Raw genomic sequence first — 15,269 nt, forward strand, 5'->3', positions numbered from 1 at the left:
GGGAGGAAGTTTGGAGTGGGCAGGATGGTTAAGTAAATACATGAATGGTTCTTGAATGTAATACTCCATAGGACTCTGAGCAGCCTTGGAGGCCGTACTGAGTCATCTCCTCATGCATGTCATCATGAGACAGATTATGTTAGGGCAGGGATGGGGAAGCTCAGGCTTGGAGGCCAGATATGTAGCCCTCCAGGCCTCTCAATCTGGCCCTCATAACTCACCCAAGAACACATTCCTCACTGCCTTGCTTAGTACCCAAAGTGTTTTGCTGGGCTTAGGGAAACATCAGAAGGCAGCTTAGAGCAAGGATGGGGAACCTCAGACCAAATGTGACCCTCCAGATCTCCCTATCTGGCCCTCGGAACTATCCCATGGCCACATTCTCTTCTCAGACCACACAATACTCACTATCCCTGCTTCATAACTCCCTTGAGTGATTTTGCCTGGCCTGAAGTGTCCTCATGCTTGTTTGGATGGAGAACAGAGAAATTAGTCTGCTGTATAAAGGTGGTCCCCCACCCCATAGAGCATCATTTGTTTATGGAGCTTGTTGTCAATAGATGTAGTGATGGCCACTGGCTTGGGTGGATTTAATAGAGGGTTAAAGCAATTCATGGAGCATACATTTAGCAATGGTTTCCTATCATAGAATCTATGAAAGGCACCATTTTGAGGAACAATTTCTGGGATCAACAATGGGACAGGGCTCTTTTCTTCATGTCCTGCCTGTAGGCTTTCTGTTGCAGCATCTGGTTGGCTAACTGGGGAAGCAGAATGCTGGACTATATGGGTTTTTGTTGTGATCCAGCAAGGCTTCTCTTATGTTGAGGTAAATTATTAAAAGACTGGGTACTACCTCCAGTATCGGAGGCAGTATGATGAGGGCTTATGAAATGGAAGCCAGAAATTGGATAACTTTAAAAGAGGATTAGACAGTTTTCATGGAGGATAAGGCTATTGGTGGTTACCTGCCATGATGGCTATATTATGCCTCCACAGCTGGAGACAGCATGCCTCTGAATACTAGTTGCTGGAGTCTGCAGGTGGGGAGGGTGCTGCTGCATTCAGGTACTGCTTATGGGCTTCTCAGAGGTATCTGTTTGGCCACTGTGAAACTAAGATGCTTCACTGGATGTGCCTTCAGACTTTTCTTGTGTGTCAACAGGAAAACTCAGCTAGAGCTTCTAGGATGATTGTGGTGGGGTGTTTCATTTTGTTTATCTTTATCTACCAAACATCTACTTCTCTATGTATTCACTTTGTTCTTCAGTGGTGCTTTATATGTCACATCTGGGGTTGGGGAAATTAGATTTTTATTAGTACATGCCAGGTTCACAATACATAAGATGAGGGGGAAACAACAACTGCAGCCACCTTTCCATAAATGACAAAAGAAATGTACAAAAAGGTAAAGCAGTGAAAAATTATTTCACAAAACACAATGCAAAACCTTGTGCTATTTATTTCTCTGTTAGAACAAGAAAGAAGAGTACAAACAGACTTGATTGGGTTCACTTCAGGGTATTTGCTCTGGAGAATTAAATTGCTTCTAAATCCCACTATATCATTTCAATAACAGTTGCTTTGCTCCTGAATTTCTGCATTTCTGAACTATCTAGGTAGTAAGAAAAATGTTTCAAATGGTCACTATCATTATCAGTTGTTGATTGTACTCTATTTAAAAGAAACTGGAAATACTGGATGATATCCAACTAAGTCCTATCCAGTGTAAACACATTGAAAACCATGAACTTGCATTTTTCATTGATTTCCGCGGATCTGCTTGTGAGTATGACATAGTTGAATAGCATCCTCTGTGTTCACCATGAACTGCAAATATCTCACTGCTCATATAATATTTTGTTGATTTAAACTGCTTATTAAAAAATCACAAATATTTTGGTAAGTTTTATAGTTAGAGGAAAACTTCACGCTTTGATCAATTCCGCTCTCTGAAACGTGGGTCCAGAGGGCACCAGGTGATTCTGCAGAGGAGCTTTCTTCCAGGGGGGACTGCAGAAGGGAGGTGAAATAGATACTCTCATATGTGGTCCCTCACAAATATCATGCCTTGTGCAAAATTCTAGTCTAGAAATTGTGTTTTGAGTCAACTTTGAAAAGTTGGATGCATCTTCTTTCTAAAGTCGGCTTCTGCCCCCCCCCCTTTTTAAAGGCACGATTCCCCAATCCACGCTCCAGTACAGTCTTACCAGCGTCAGAAAATTCAAGAGATCCACAGCATCTGTGCAACTTACCGCCAGCACCTGTCCAATTTGATCAGAGCTTTTGAGGAGCTCTTGCAGGCCAGCGAAGTGGATTATTGTGTTGCAGAGGGCTTTCGCGAACAGCTGAATCAAAGTGCCCAGCTGTTTGAGAGGCTGGAACAGCAGTGTCTGTATGGTGCGTGGCTGTGTTTGTTGCTTATCTTCAGTTATAGATCTCAGACACACATTCCTATCTGTTTTCTGGGCTCCTATCTGTGTGCCAATGTTTTTTCTTTCCCCTTCTCCTTATTGCATGGTGATTGTCGAAGATTGGGCCCCTCATTTATCATTTAAGATAGGAATATAGATATACTATAGGATCTTCAACAAATGTTGCAGAGTTGAGTGCTGCTGTTCAGTTTTTAAAAGGTATATTTTAAACTCTGGACAGAAATTCCAGGCAATCCCACAAACTGCAATCCCATTGGGTAGCAGTACCAACCAAGTGTGCTACCAAGTGCATGCCCCATTAGGTGGGCAGAAGTGTAACTTTATGGGCACAGCATGGGGTTGCAAATATTTCTGGGTTTGCTGTTCCTTTGTTTTCCGATACCAAGAGACTTTAATTTGAGAAACAATATTGTAGTTTACATGTCCTAGCTGTATTCTCAAAAGACTTGAGTGTATTCAATTATCATATATCAAATTCTGCACATTGGAAATAAGTTTCTCCAGCGAATAAACATTAAAATGCCTTTCTGTTCAAATCAGCAGATGGTATCATATATACTAATGAAATTGCTGACAACTGAGACAATTCAATATATCTTTGCACAATAGGGTTGCACTGAATCACAAGTAAAGACGAGGGCTGGAGCAGAATATTCAAGCAGGCTGAAAGTTAGAGTGGCAGTGATAGTCCACTGTTTTGTGGAAGGGCTGTGGTTTGGGGGTGCAGATTTGATTTTTAAAAATTCTGTTTAGTAAAGGCATTTATACTTAGCCCTGTAGCCAAAAAGGCTCCCAGAAAGACTTAAAAATCAGCAGTAAGAAGGTCCCTGCCCTCAAACTTTATAGAATATAAAAAGACGTGCCTCTCCTTATGATGTCTATGCATCAGCCTGTCATAATAATAACCTTTAAACAAAATTTGCCTTCCTAAACAAGGGGTGGATAGGTTCCCTCAGCCCAATGCATCCATATGTTTTGGCGTCAGTGGCCAGCTGCTTTTGCAGTCATCATTCCCTCACTGCCTCCTTGGTCCTTTGGCATGTGTAGAGGACTTGGGGGAAGGAAGGGTTATTTCTTTCCTCTGGGCTTTTGCAGAGGCAGGGCCATAGGAGAAACTTGTGCTGCTTCTTCAGATGTTTAGCACAAAATGAGAGCAGCCTCCTCCCCAGCCTGTTTTCTCCCAAGTCTTCTGGTATATGGAGGGGACTCAGGAATTGAGTTGACACATCCCTGTCTTTCTGGAGACCCTGTAAAAAACTGGACAGATTGGGTTTAGGTGTGGCGCTGCCTGGCGGTCAATAGGCAATAATGCAAGCTTGAAAAATTAATTAATTAATTAAAAAAGGAAGCTGCCATCTTGGCTCCCCCCGCTCCTCCCTCCCTCAGTTTTTAATTTTGCCTTGTGGGAAGTGGTTGTTTCTTCCTGAGACTTCTGGTGCACACCTTTTTTCAGGCTGGTTAATTCCTTGTTTATTCTACCTCTTGTTGAATTTCTCTGTGGTTCTAGTTCCTTTACCTTCTGCTTATTTTCACTACTTATAAGTATCAGTAGCTTCTGTATTTCTCTCTCTCTCTCTCTCTCTCTCTCTCTCTCTCTCTCTCTCTCTCTCTCTCGAACCCTAATCCTGAGTGCAGTTAAGGCTTTGGAAATGGAAACTGTTAGTTCTCCGTGGGGGTTTAGCCAGTTTTCTGCCGCTTTGCTAACAATCTGCAAACGACTTGCTATTGTTCAGTTCTGCTTCTTTGCCTGCATTTAAATGGTAAAGGCACAGATGAAATCCACACTCTCCTGCCAGGAGAGAATTGCAGCAGCAAACTACAGTCTGTAAAGGCAATAGACATGATTCAGCTAGATCTGCCTCTACTCAGACTTTAGCTCCAGCCCTCCTCCCATGTAAGCAGCAGCTACTGCTACTTTCAACAGTTATGACAGATCTTCCCAGTTTACCAGCCTCTCCTTCCCGCTCTCTAGGGGATTTCTATACAAGAACATCTCAGAGCCAGATCAGGTGTGCCCATAAATTCCCCTTTATATGGCATTATTCTAACTGGGGGAGAGGTGTGCAATAGAAAGCACAGCAGGAGGCTCTGTCCCTGCTTTGGCTGAAGAATGCTCACTGCACAGAGAGAGGATGGCAACAGAATACAGTGGACCCTTGGGTTGCGAACGTGATCCGTGTGGGCTGCACGTTCACAACCTGCAGCGTTTGCAACCTGCGTCTCCGCATGCGCGGGTTGCGATTTAGCGCTTCTGCACATGTGCAAAGCGCGATTTAGCACTTCTGCGCATGCGTGACCGCAGAAACCCAAAAGTAACCCGTTCCAGTACTTCCAGGATTTAGTGGTCCGCATCCCGAAAAAACGCAATCTGAAGTGGCTGTAACCCGAGGTATGGCTGTATTTCTGTGGAGGACAAGGAGAGCAAGCAGTTCAATCACAAGGAAGCTCTCCCTCAGCTGGACTTAGAAGAATTTCTAATAATAATAATAATAATAATAATAATAATAATAATAATAATAATAATAATAATTAATACCCTGCCCATCTGGCTGGGCTTCCCCTTCCTATGGAAACTCCTATCAGAGCCAAGGTCTGATATGCAGCTCACCCCGGCATGAACCAGCCTCAATATTCAATACTCAATACACAACTGTCCAGAATCGGTCTCAACTGATGAAGTTTTCTGCATTGTTTATTCCTTAATTTCCAATCTACTTCACTGCCCCAAGGAGGCCTAGCTAAGTAAGTACTTTTACCTTCAGCCCCATATCAGTTTCCAAATGTTCTACATCAACAATCTGTATCTACTATTACTCCCTCCACCTCCAGGAGGCAGTCTAAAGTGTGACCTTCACGCAGGAGTTCTTAGTCTCAACCCAGGCACTGTTTCCCTTGAAGACCTTGACTCCGACCATCAGCCACAGGATGAAGGTGATGATGGGGTGGTGAATGAGGAGTCTGATTCTTGCAGAGTTACCGGCACTCTGATTTCTTTACTCCCTGGTGCAAATCTATTCTGTGATTATTCTGTGATACCTTTACTCTTATATGCTTTGTCTGATAGTTCCTCCATCATACTTTTCTACCTTTCTTACTGAGAAGTCTCAGTGAATCCTTTAGGCAACCTTTTCCTGTTGAAAGCTGCCTCCCACACTATACTAATACCAAATCTCCCAATTTTCTGGCTAGTTATCTAAAAACTGAAGCAGGGAGGAGCTAAGACTGCAGCTTCCTGCTTGAATTTTTTTTTTTTTTAAGCTTGCAATGTTGCCTATTGACCGCCAGGCAGTGCCAAACCTAAAATCTGGTGGCAGCTTTTACAGGATCTAGAAATACTTTTCATGGTAAATATAAGTCCTTTCTGTAGCAAGCTTGGGGGACAGATTGCAATGGCTTGAGTTTCTTGCAGGGAAAAACTATTAAGAGGGACTTGCACGATTTCTTTGCCTCTCCAACACCACACCCTTTTCTCCAAGGCCTCAGCATTTGACTTGGGGAGGGTGGGGACTAAGCATGCCAGGTTTGCAGAATGCAGAACCAGGAAAAATCTGGTTTCTTTTAGTGGCCACATGCCTCTGAATACCAGTAGCTGGCGAGGTGGAGAGAGCACTTTATCATTTCAGCATAATTTTGAAAGGCTTCTTTTCCCCTATTGCAGGAGAGTCAATAGATGATGAGATGACACAACTATGTGGCCTTGCACGAAGGTAAGTGCATCATTTCCTTTTGCTAACCTTTCTTTATTAGTTCAGTACACTTAGCAGTTACAATTGGGGCATAACGTTTTTAAGAATTACATTAGGCTGAAGGTTGAGAGTCTGGTGTTCTCCTGCTCCCCTGCATATTTTGTGGGATTCAGGTGAGACAGTGAACATATCCCTTGATGAACTCTAGGGCAAATAAGGGAAAAGCTTATTCCACATCAAGGAATCCATTGAAACATCAATTGATCATTGCTATATTAGCATTTTTTTTGGGGGGGGGGAAACTTATTTGTTTTGCTATTCCATATGAGAAGGGTTACCAGAATTGCCACTCTTTCCAGGCTGCTTAGGAAGCTCTCCCATTAAACATTTCATTCAGTGGCTTGCAAATCATATTTTTAAAATAGAAGTCCCTGTCATCAGACTCTTGCCCTTTAAAAAGACAGGGGAAAAAGAATGGGGGGGGGGAGAGGAAAAGAAGCAAATTCTGACACCAAATTCTTAACATTACAAGATGTTGTAAGCAGTGGATCATAGCAGGAATCTATGGCTAGTCATATTCTGAGTATACCCTTTTAAATTAATGAACATGACTAGCCTAGCTCTATTCAGTGGGTCTACTCTGAGTAGAATGTAGTTGGAAATAATCCTCAGCTTCTTGTCACTCCCAGATTGGCTCATGGGGGCCCTGTTGATGCCACCACTCCCAGAGCAGCTAATCCTGTTCATCTTCCTCACAGGGCAGGTGCAACTGATGGCCTTGGGAAGTGTGGGAAGAGGCCCAGTCCATCTGATGAGAGCAGCAGCAAGTGGAAGTGGTAGTTCCTTGCCGTCTGCTACTTCTGTGATTCATAGTGGTCATGAACTTGGCTATGTAACTTACCATAAATAAGCTCTCCAGACATTAGGCAGAATTCATGTTAAGACATCCCCTCTTCTTTTTCTTCTATAGTTTATCTGACTTGGAGATGCCACAAAAGCCATCCTCTTTGGAATCCCCCCAGCCTGAAAAAGCAGAAATGGAGGGCGAGAGGGAAAACCTGGCAATCATGCCAGTCAAATTCCCCCCAGGTAAACTAGTTTACTCTAGCAGAGGGAATCTTTAGCAGCCTTGAGGCATCATTGGAAAAGGAAGTTTCTGGTTTGAATGCCATAATTGGTACACTGGTCGGGTTAGTGGATACAGGAATTCTGATTGCAGCACTGCAGACAGGACCTACCAGCAAAGAAACTGAAGTTAGTGATGGTTTGAAGATACATCAAGATTTAGATAGGTCTGAGATTGCTAAGTCCATATCAGTAACTGAACAATTTTGTTGTTGGAATCTTTCTGTCTTGAGAGAGTAGAGTGCACCTCTGTGGCTGCAGACATTGATAACTCGTAACTGCTGCCTCCTGCGTTGTTTTTGCTGCATTATATGTTTGCTGACAGAGAGCTGTTAGTTAGAATTAAAAGGCTGCACAACCAATAGCAAGTTAAATATCCCTCTCCTGTGCATAGCAGAAAAAGGAAACTGCAATCTGGGAAAAGGCAACTTGAGAGGAAAGAACAGGACATTCTCAAGCCATAAGGCCTTTGCTACTTTTACTAATAATATCCAGATACGCTCCAATAGTCAAGAAGGGAAGATTCATTATATTGGCCCAAATGCAGGTATTGGAAGAAATATACCCAAGTTAGAGGTTCAAAACTTCAACCCTGCTAGCAATTTATTTTTCAGAAATCAAAAGAATTATACATTAACAAATGCTCAAGATAAGACCAGGCCTAGGGGTAATTATAGAAAATCAAATTATGATACCTTCAGCTCTCCTTTAAGATACCATAACTGACTAGAAAACATCCAAAAAGGTCTTAATAGTTTTTCCTAGAACCTGGCAGGTTGGGATAATAAGATGGATAAGGATTTTATTTGTATGCTCTAGCAATTTGATAAAATATGTTTGCAGGAGACTTGGTCTTATTAACCTAAGCTGCTCCTGCCCTCAACTTACAGGATTGTAACTCTTCTAGCCAGTCAGCTGTTAAGAAATTTAAAAGGGGCTGAGGAAGTCAGAGCTTGACTTATTTTATATGACTTGATTTGGCAGGAGAAGTTTGGATAGCAGATTTTGGAATTCAAAATAATTATAATTGCCAGTAGAAATCAAAACTGAGCGCTATAAGGAATGCATAGCATGGTGGATGCCTACCATGACTGGCTTATTTACTACCATAAACAAGGGCAAAAACTATTGACCACTTAGCTTGTTAGACATCTCAAAGCTATGCATGGTATCTCCTTCAAAAATAATCAGACTGGTTGCAAAATAACAACATTATTCATGAAAACAAGTGGGGTTCAGAGAAGGACACAGTACCATTGATCAATGTTGTATTCTGAACCATTGTATAAGGAAATAGATTAGGAACATTAAGAATAATCTTTATGTAGCCTTTTTATCTCTGCTGCATTTGCCTCTATTAATCGAAACAGACTGGGAGAAATTACAAATTGCCAATACTGACTGCAGATATCTGTTATTGATCTAACAGCTGTACTGAAATGAGGGTCAGAGGAGGTTTAAAACAGGGGTCGGAGCGCACGCCCCCCCGCATGAGTGCATGCACCTGCGATTTCCAGGATTTTCATTGTTTGCACTCGCGCAGATGTGATTTCTGGTGTCTGCGTGTGCACAGATGCAATTTCCAGCACTGTGGAAGCGAGTCCCTGTGCTGTGCTGCGCCGGTGTAGCACAGCACGCTGGGACTCGCCGAGTGGGCGGCTTGGTTAAATGGCCTCTGTGGGCTGTTTCCAGCCCATGGGCTGCACATTGCCGACCCCTGGTTTAAAAGGTTGCACTCTGGCTCCCACTCTTTTAAACTTTTATATTAATGACAGGAAAGCCTATATATTACTCTTAATGATTTGTTAGCAAACACAGTCCTAAGTATAAATGGTATTTAGATCAGCAAGCTGTAGAACAAACTCACTCATATCCGGGTGTTCTCTTTAGTGAAACCCTCTCTTGGAAGTGCTGTATGGAGGAAGTAAAAGTCAAAGCAGAGAAAAGTATAGGGACATTGATGAAGTTCTATTACAATAAGGTAGGGCAGCTGATTGAACCTGCCCAAAATATACTTGGTAGCAAAGTGCTTATCCAGTGCTCTGTGGTGTTGAAATCTGAGGCTCTGATTTTAACTCCATTAAAGTTTTGGAAACTGTGCAGAATATATATATTTTTCCCTGGAAGAAATACTCTCTACCATCAGGAATATCAGGAGCTCTTCTTTGTACAAAATCCAAGTGGCTGACAATTAAGTCAAGAGTTGACTGCACTCAATTAAAGTATATTAGAAGAATTGCTGTTATGCCAATTGAGTGTTTTCCTGTGCTGTGCTATAGGGAATTGGGTGAGAACCAGTGCTGAAAAGCAGCTTGTCAAGATATTTTAGACTATGATTATTTTCCAGAACTGAACTCTGCATTTACCTTGAATACATGTCAACTAAGGGATTGGCTCTTCTGGATAGAATCCAGAAGGGACCTGCAACTTATTAGAAATACTAAATTTCATCCTTAGTATCCACTCCCAAGAACAGAGCATTTTACAGCTAGTTATCTGACCGAACTCTTAACAGCTTCCTTAAAAATGCCTTTACAGTGGTGCCCCGCAAGACGAATGCCTTGCAAGACGAAAAACCCGCTAGACGAAAGGGTTTTCCGTTTTTGTGTTGCTTCGCTAGACGAATTTCCCTATGGGCTTGCTTCGCAAGACGAAAAAGTCTTGCGAGTCTTGCCAATTTTTTCACTCCCCCCCTTTTCTAAGCCGCTAATAGCCTTTTAGCCGCTAAGCCTTTAATAGCCGCTAAACCGCTAATAGCGCTAATCCGCTAAGCCGCTAATAGGGTTGCTTCACAAGACGAAAAAACCGCTAGACGAAGAGACTCGCGGAACGGATTATTTTCGTCTTGCGAGGCACCACTGTATTGCGCTGCGTTTCCAAGTGATGCCCACCACATCCTTGGATGGGTACTGCAACAAGGTCCCGTGCATCAACAGACTTTGTATTTCTGGTCAACCTCAGGTGGAAGATATTACTCATTATCTGTTAGCCTGCCCCCTTATATATAGACCTGAGATCAGTTTTGAAATCTTTGATCACATATATAAACAAGCAGGTAAAGCCTCGCAGAAATGGTCTAATTTCATTTGAGTGACAACAATAGCTTCATAACTCAGAGAGTGGCCCCCTGTGCATTGGCTGCAAAAAAAAGAGGGAAAAGGAGTTTGATAAAATCACTACAGTGGTACCTCTGGCTGCGAACGGGATCCGTTCCGAAGCCCTGTTCGCATCCTGAAGTGAACGTAACCCGCGTCTGCACGTGCACAGGTTGTGATTCGTCGCTTCCGCGCATGCGCATGACGTCATTTTGAGCATCTGCACATGCGCGAGCGGCGAAACCTGGAAGTAACACGCTCTGTTACTTCCGGGTTGCCGTGGAGTGCAACCTGAAAATGCTTAACCTGAAGCTACTTCAACCCAAGGTATGACTGTATTAGTTGTTGTGGTGATTCAGAGGTATAATCTGAAATCAAGCTACATTTAAGCTTACTGGTGTCTCTGGTATCTTCTGCATCGTGGATGTTGGCTTATATTATGGATGTTTGTTCTGTATTATATTATAAATACTATTGCTACAAGTTTGTCATGGCCTTTGGCTAGAACAGTAAACTTACAAAGAACAACTAGTTTACCCACTACAGGTTTACTAGGCATAGAAGGACATCTACTAGATTTTCTGGCCAGGATTCCATCCTCCGCCATTGTTATTTTAAATTGAGGCACACAGACCTATTGGCTGACAGAATCTGCTTCATTGTTTTATGAGTACCCCAAGATCAGCTTGGAGCAAAAGATGTAAACATAATAATTCTACAGGAATAAGTTTTGAATTTCAGAACTGAATGGAGTTCACAGTCCTTTCTCTTGAAAATCTATTTCTGGATACCCTAAGATTTCTTCATTTCAGTAATACAATTTAAGGTGTGAGAGCACTAATTTTTTTGCTAATATTGTGAAATTGTAGGTAGTAGGTAGATCCATTTTACCACAAATCACTCAAGATCTTCTACCAGTGGATTCAATCTGCCTATCCTTGTTTTAGACTTTTAGTGTTTGTATTTTAAAAATAGATGGACTTTTCTCTAAAATTCAAATTAGGAGCTAGAATACAGACAAACTGATAGGTGATGTTTAAGTTACATGGTTTCTACCGCTATAAAAGCCCAGGTACTGTTTCATTGGGATTGAAGTGTGCTGCATAATTAATAGGAGGAGTGAGACTTGACCTGGAACTGGACACCCAGTGCAACTGATGCTTACCAGGCTGTTCTGCTAGAGACTCAATTGAAAGCAGGTGGTGTTTGCAAAATGCTCTGTTTAAAATAAAACAGAATTTATTGGAACCGGCTGAACTAACAAATAAAATGGAATAGGTGAATTCCTGACCAATGTGGAAGTTACTGCAGGTGGAGGGAACCTGCAGTCAACCATCAAAGGTACTTTTTAATTGAAACAGAATACTGTGTAATATGCTTCCTTATTTTTTCCCCTGTGCTATGTGAATCAAACTCATCTACTAAATAGTTTCATAAAGTGTTGTCCGAGTTCATGATGCTCTACAGAGTATCATTAGTGAAACTAAGGGGTTCCTGCCCCAGTGAATTTACAAACCACATGTCAACAGTAGTTTGAGATCAGAGGTAGAGAAGGAAGAAGTGAGTGTAGGACAGGGTCACAGGAAGAAGGGAGAAAGGAAGAGTTTCAAAAGAGTGACCAAATGCATTGACATGTAAAGTGGACTTATTTTCAGGAATGAAGCTGGGGAGTTGAAAAAAACCCTTTTTTTAGATTAGCTTGCCTTGTCACCTGAGATTGCCACCTGAGATTCTTCATATGGTAGCCCTGAATTCAAAAGGTAGGCTGGTTGCACAGGAAAGAGAGGGCCGTCCCTGTCCTGTGGTGGTACCTCAACTATTGAACTTCCTCCCTAGCAGAACTCAAATTACTATGTTGAGAAGGTAGTGGGGGACATAATTTGACAAAGCATGAAATGGGAGGTATAGATTACATTAAGAGTCTTCCATGCCTCCTCCCTAATTACTGAAGTGAGGTGAAGTCTTTCTGAGCTTTCAACAGCACTCTACTGCTTCTTCCTTATTCTTCTGTTGTCTTTTAATCCATTTTAGTTGGCATTTTGTATTGCATTTAATTGGTCTGTCAGCTGCCTTGAAAGCTATTCTGATGGGAAAGATGGGAATATAAACATGCGTACATACACACACATATACACGAAAGTGTAGCAGCTTCCATTGCCCTCTGCGAGTTGAAGGAAGATAGGAAATCTGGGAGGAGTTGGTGACATTTCTTCAATAGCATTGATATAAATCAGGTCAGGGGAACCTCTGGCCCTCTGGTTGTTGCTGGGCTCCAGCTCCCTTCAGCCCTAGCCAGCATAGCCAATGGTCAGGGATGACGGGAGCCTGGACTCCAATGACATTGGGTGTGGGGGAGCACAGTGATTGTAGCCAACTTTGCTTTGAGAGTTACTGACTTGTGTATGCCCCACACAGGTTATATTACTACTACAGTGGTACCTGGGGTTAAGTACTTAATTCGTTACGGAGGTCCCTTCTTAACCTGAAGCACCACTTTAGCTAATGGGGCCTCCCGCTGCCGCTTCGCGATTTCTGTTCTCATCCTGAAGCAAAGTTCTTAACCTGAGGTACTAATTCTGGGTCAGCGGAGTCTGTAACCTGAAGCGCATGTAACCTGAAGCGTATGTAACCCAAGGTACCACTGTATTACTATTAAATTTTCTGTACCACCCTTCATCCAATTTGTGTCAGATTTTATATTTTGTGTGTCAGGGTAAAATGACTGATGCTGGCTTTTGGAGACCTAAATGTGAAAGCCCTCCAGTAACTAGTAAAGAGCCATAATATTTTCAGTCCCCTGCTCCAGACTTTGATATGGCCACTCTCTTGCCATTTATTTAGAGTTGTTGATGGAGCATCTCCAAGAAATACGAATGTTGAGGCACCAGCTTGAGGAATCCATCAGAACCAACAACCGGCTAAGGAAGCAACTTGAGCAACAAGTGTCAGACTCTGCTCAGGAGCAAGGTAGAATATTTGAAGTCAAAGTCTGCTTAGGAAGGTTGGAAGGAAGGAGAGCTGTGTAGACCTCCAAAAAGAAAATAGCCCTCCTTTATATGCAAACAGTGATATAACAATATGGGTTTCATGAGTATTCGTACCTGCCCCATATCAGAAGACACAGGAAAGGCGCTGAACTTCCTCCTCAGGCTCTGCTTTGAACCCTACTCTTATTAAATGTTGGATTTTTAAGCATCCTATGGTTGCACTTTTGTTGTTGTTTTTAAATGGTGCTATCTGGAAATGGTGATTCCTCTCAGGAGTAATTTACACTAATGGAAAAGTATATATATAAATGCCTCTGAGTTTGTTCATGAAGTATTTACAAGCAGCTGGAAAGCCATGCTGTTCACTTGCGAAATGACCACACCTGAAACTATTCCAGCTCTTGTTTTTATGGCTTCATAAAGATTTGAGGAAAGGACATCTGGTTAATGCAGCAGGCATACAATCTCTCACACCTTTTCATCCATCTTTCTGTTACTTTGGTTAATCAAATTTATCACTGTGTGATGGATTCCTTACCACTGCGGAAAAAGGAGCAGGGCTGTTTTGTATTTGTAAGTGAGAGAATCCTCCCAGCTCCTTCGTATTTTGATGGCAAATCAAGACAAGGCAGCAGGAGAGCTATGTTTAAGCTGAAAAGTAGTGTGGGGAGGGGAATCGAGTTGGAAAACCAATGCTGAGGGAATGGAGTGTGTCTCTCCCCTGGTTTGGTTTCTGTATCTTTTCATCTGCGGGGTAAGCAGCTTTGAGGGAGAGTGGATTTGGATCAAAAAACATGAAGGAAAGGGGCTAACGCTCTGCATTGCAGCCTGGTCCTGTTCATTATTTTTTAGGCAAGGAGATAGGATCGCTGCAGTTTCTGTTTAACCTCTTAAGAAATGTGGGCTATCTGATGAATAATCTTCAGCCATCTTGTCCATTTGACCTTGAGGCTGTGGGCTCAAACTACACAGCACATAAAATGTATTATTGTGTTTAATGTGGGCTTGCTTATTGAATTACTCCCTTGCTTATGGCTATTCCAGTACACAAGAAGGGAAGGGGGTTTCTACTGACCCAATGAAAAGTTGCCCTGTGCTGCCTGTTTACTGGATCCAGACAGGGGACATACTTCTGCCAGAGGTTAAAACTCTCTCTGGTGGTGACAGCCAGGGAGCCGGGCCATCCTGCTCTTCAGACTTATGCTGTCCGGGGTTAGCATAAGTTAGGCTAATCAACGATCTGGAGAGACTTCTCTTCCTTGGCCTTTTTCTTGGCAATTTCTTCTTTTCTCTGTCCCTTGCACATAACTGGTGATCAGTGGCAAAGCTTTGGTGTGATTGTTGTCTGTGGTGGGGCTTCATGGAGTTTACCCCATCGTAGATTAAATCATTGTAATCCTAACAATCCCGTAAAGTGGGTGAATATTTTCCCCCATTATGCAGTTGGCTCAGAGAGACTGGCTTTGCTGCAGCCACTCAGTTTATGGTGCAGGGGAGATTTGGGCCACGGAAGTTTCTTGATTCATAGCTCAACCCTTTTACCACTAAAGCTACAAATCACACATCTCTTTCTTACAATATAATTTTATACACAACACTGGCTTGTGGGAGAGCTTCCATAGCTGTGACAAATGAATTAACCTTTGAAACAGCAATATTTGAAGGGGTGGGGGAAAGAAAGCAATGAATGTGGGCTTCTTTACCTTGGCTCCTTGTCTGATCCATTATTGCTTTTATCCATCATATCTTCAAACACCTCTGCAACCTTGACAGCTAGAAACTTGCTTGCTTGTTATAAATGAACTCAGCATTTTGGTGCTGCGAGCAGCTACCCATCACTGACGAAAGCTCAGGCCAGATGTGCCTGTGTTTGTGCTCACTGTAACCATCTCAGCTTCATAAACTGCTTGCGTTCCTAGCTTCAGCTTCATATCTGATCCT

At 42.5% G+C, this 15,269-nt stretch overlaps 1 protein-coding gene and 1 long non-coding RNA gene across 6 annotated transcripts in view; one reads left to right on the forward strand and one right to left on the reverse strand.

Annotated features, from left to right (window-relative positions):
• LOC308579109 overlaps positions 1-15,269 on the reverse strand; it is a 262,636-nt gene that overhangs the window by 138,539 nt on the left and 108,828 nt on the right. Inside the window, exon 2 of the long non-coding RNA XR_014004293.1 lies at positions 9,807-10,114. This is a non-coding gene — a long non-coding RNA (uncharacterized lncRNA). The remainder of the gene's footprint in view (positions 1-9,806; positions 10,115-15,269) is intronic.
• Positions 1-15,269, forward strand: part of CDK5RAP2 (CDK5 regulatory subunit associated protein 2) — a 142,585-nt gene that overhangs the window by 104,023 nt on the left and 23,293 nt on the right. For 4 of the 5 annotated variants that reach the window (XM_081179603.1, XM_081179604.1, XM_081179600.1 and 1 more), the window contains exons 25-28: positions 2,174-2,400; positions 6,094-6,142; positions 7,092-7,210; positions 13,183-13,308. In XM_081179603.1, coding sequence (XP_081035729.1) covers positions 2,174-2,400; positions 6,094-6,142; positions 7,092-7,210; positions 13,183-13,308 — 521 coding nt within the window. The remainder of the gene's footprint in view (positions 1-2,173; positions 2,401-6,093; positions 6,143-7,091; positions 7,211-13,182; positions 13,309-15,269) is intronic. The other variant, XM_081179602.1, reaches the window with a different exon arrangement.

The sequence above is a fragment of the Podarcis bocagei genome, assembly GCF_964188305.1.
Source record: "Podarcis bocagei genome assembly, chromosome: Z".
Lineage (NCBI taxonomy): Eukaryota > Metazoa > Chordata > Lepidosauria > Squamata > Lacertidae > Podarcis > Podarcis bocagei.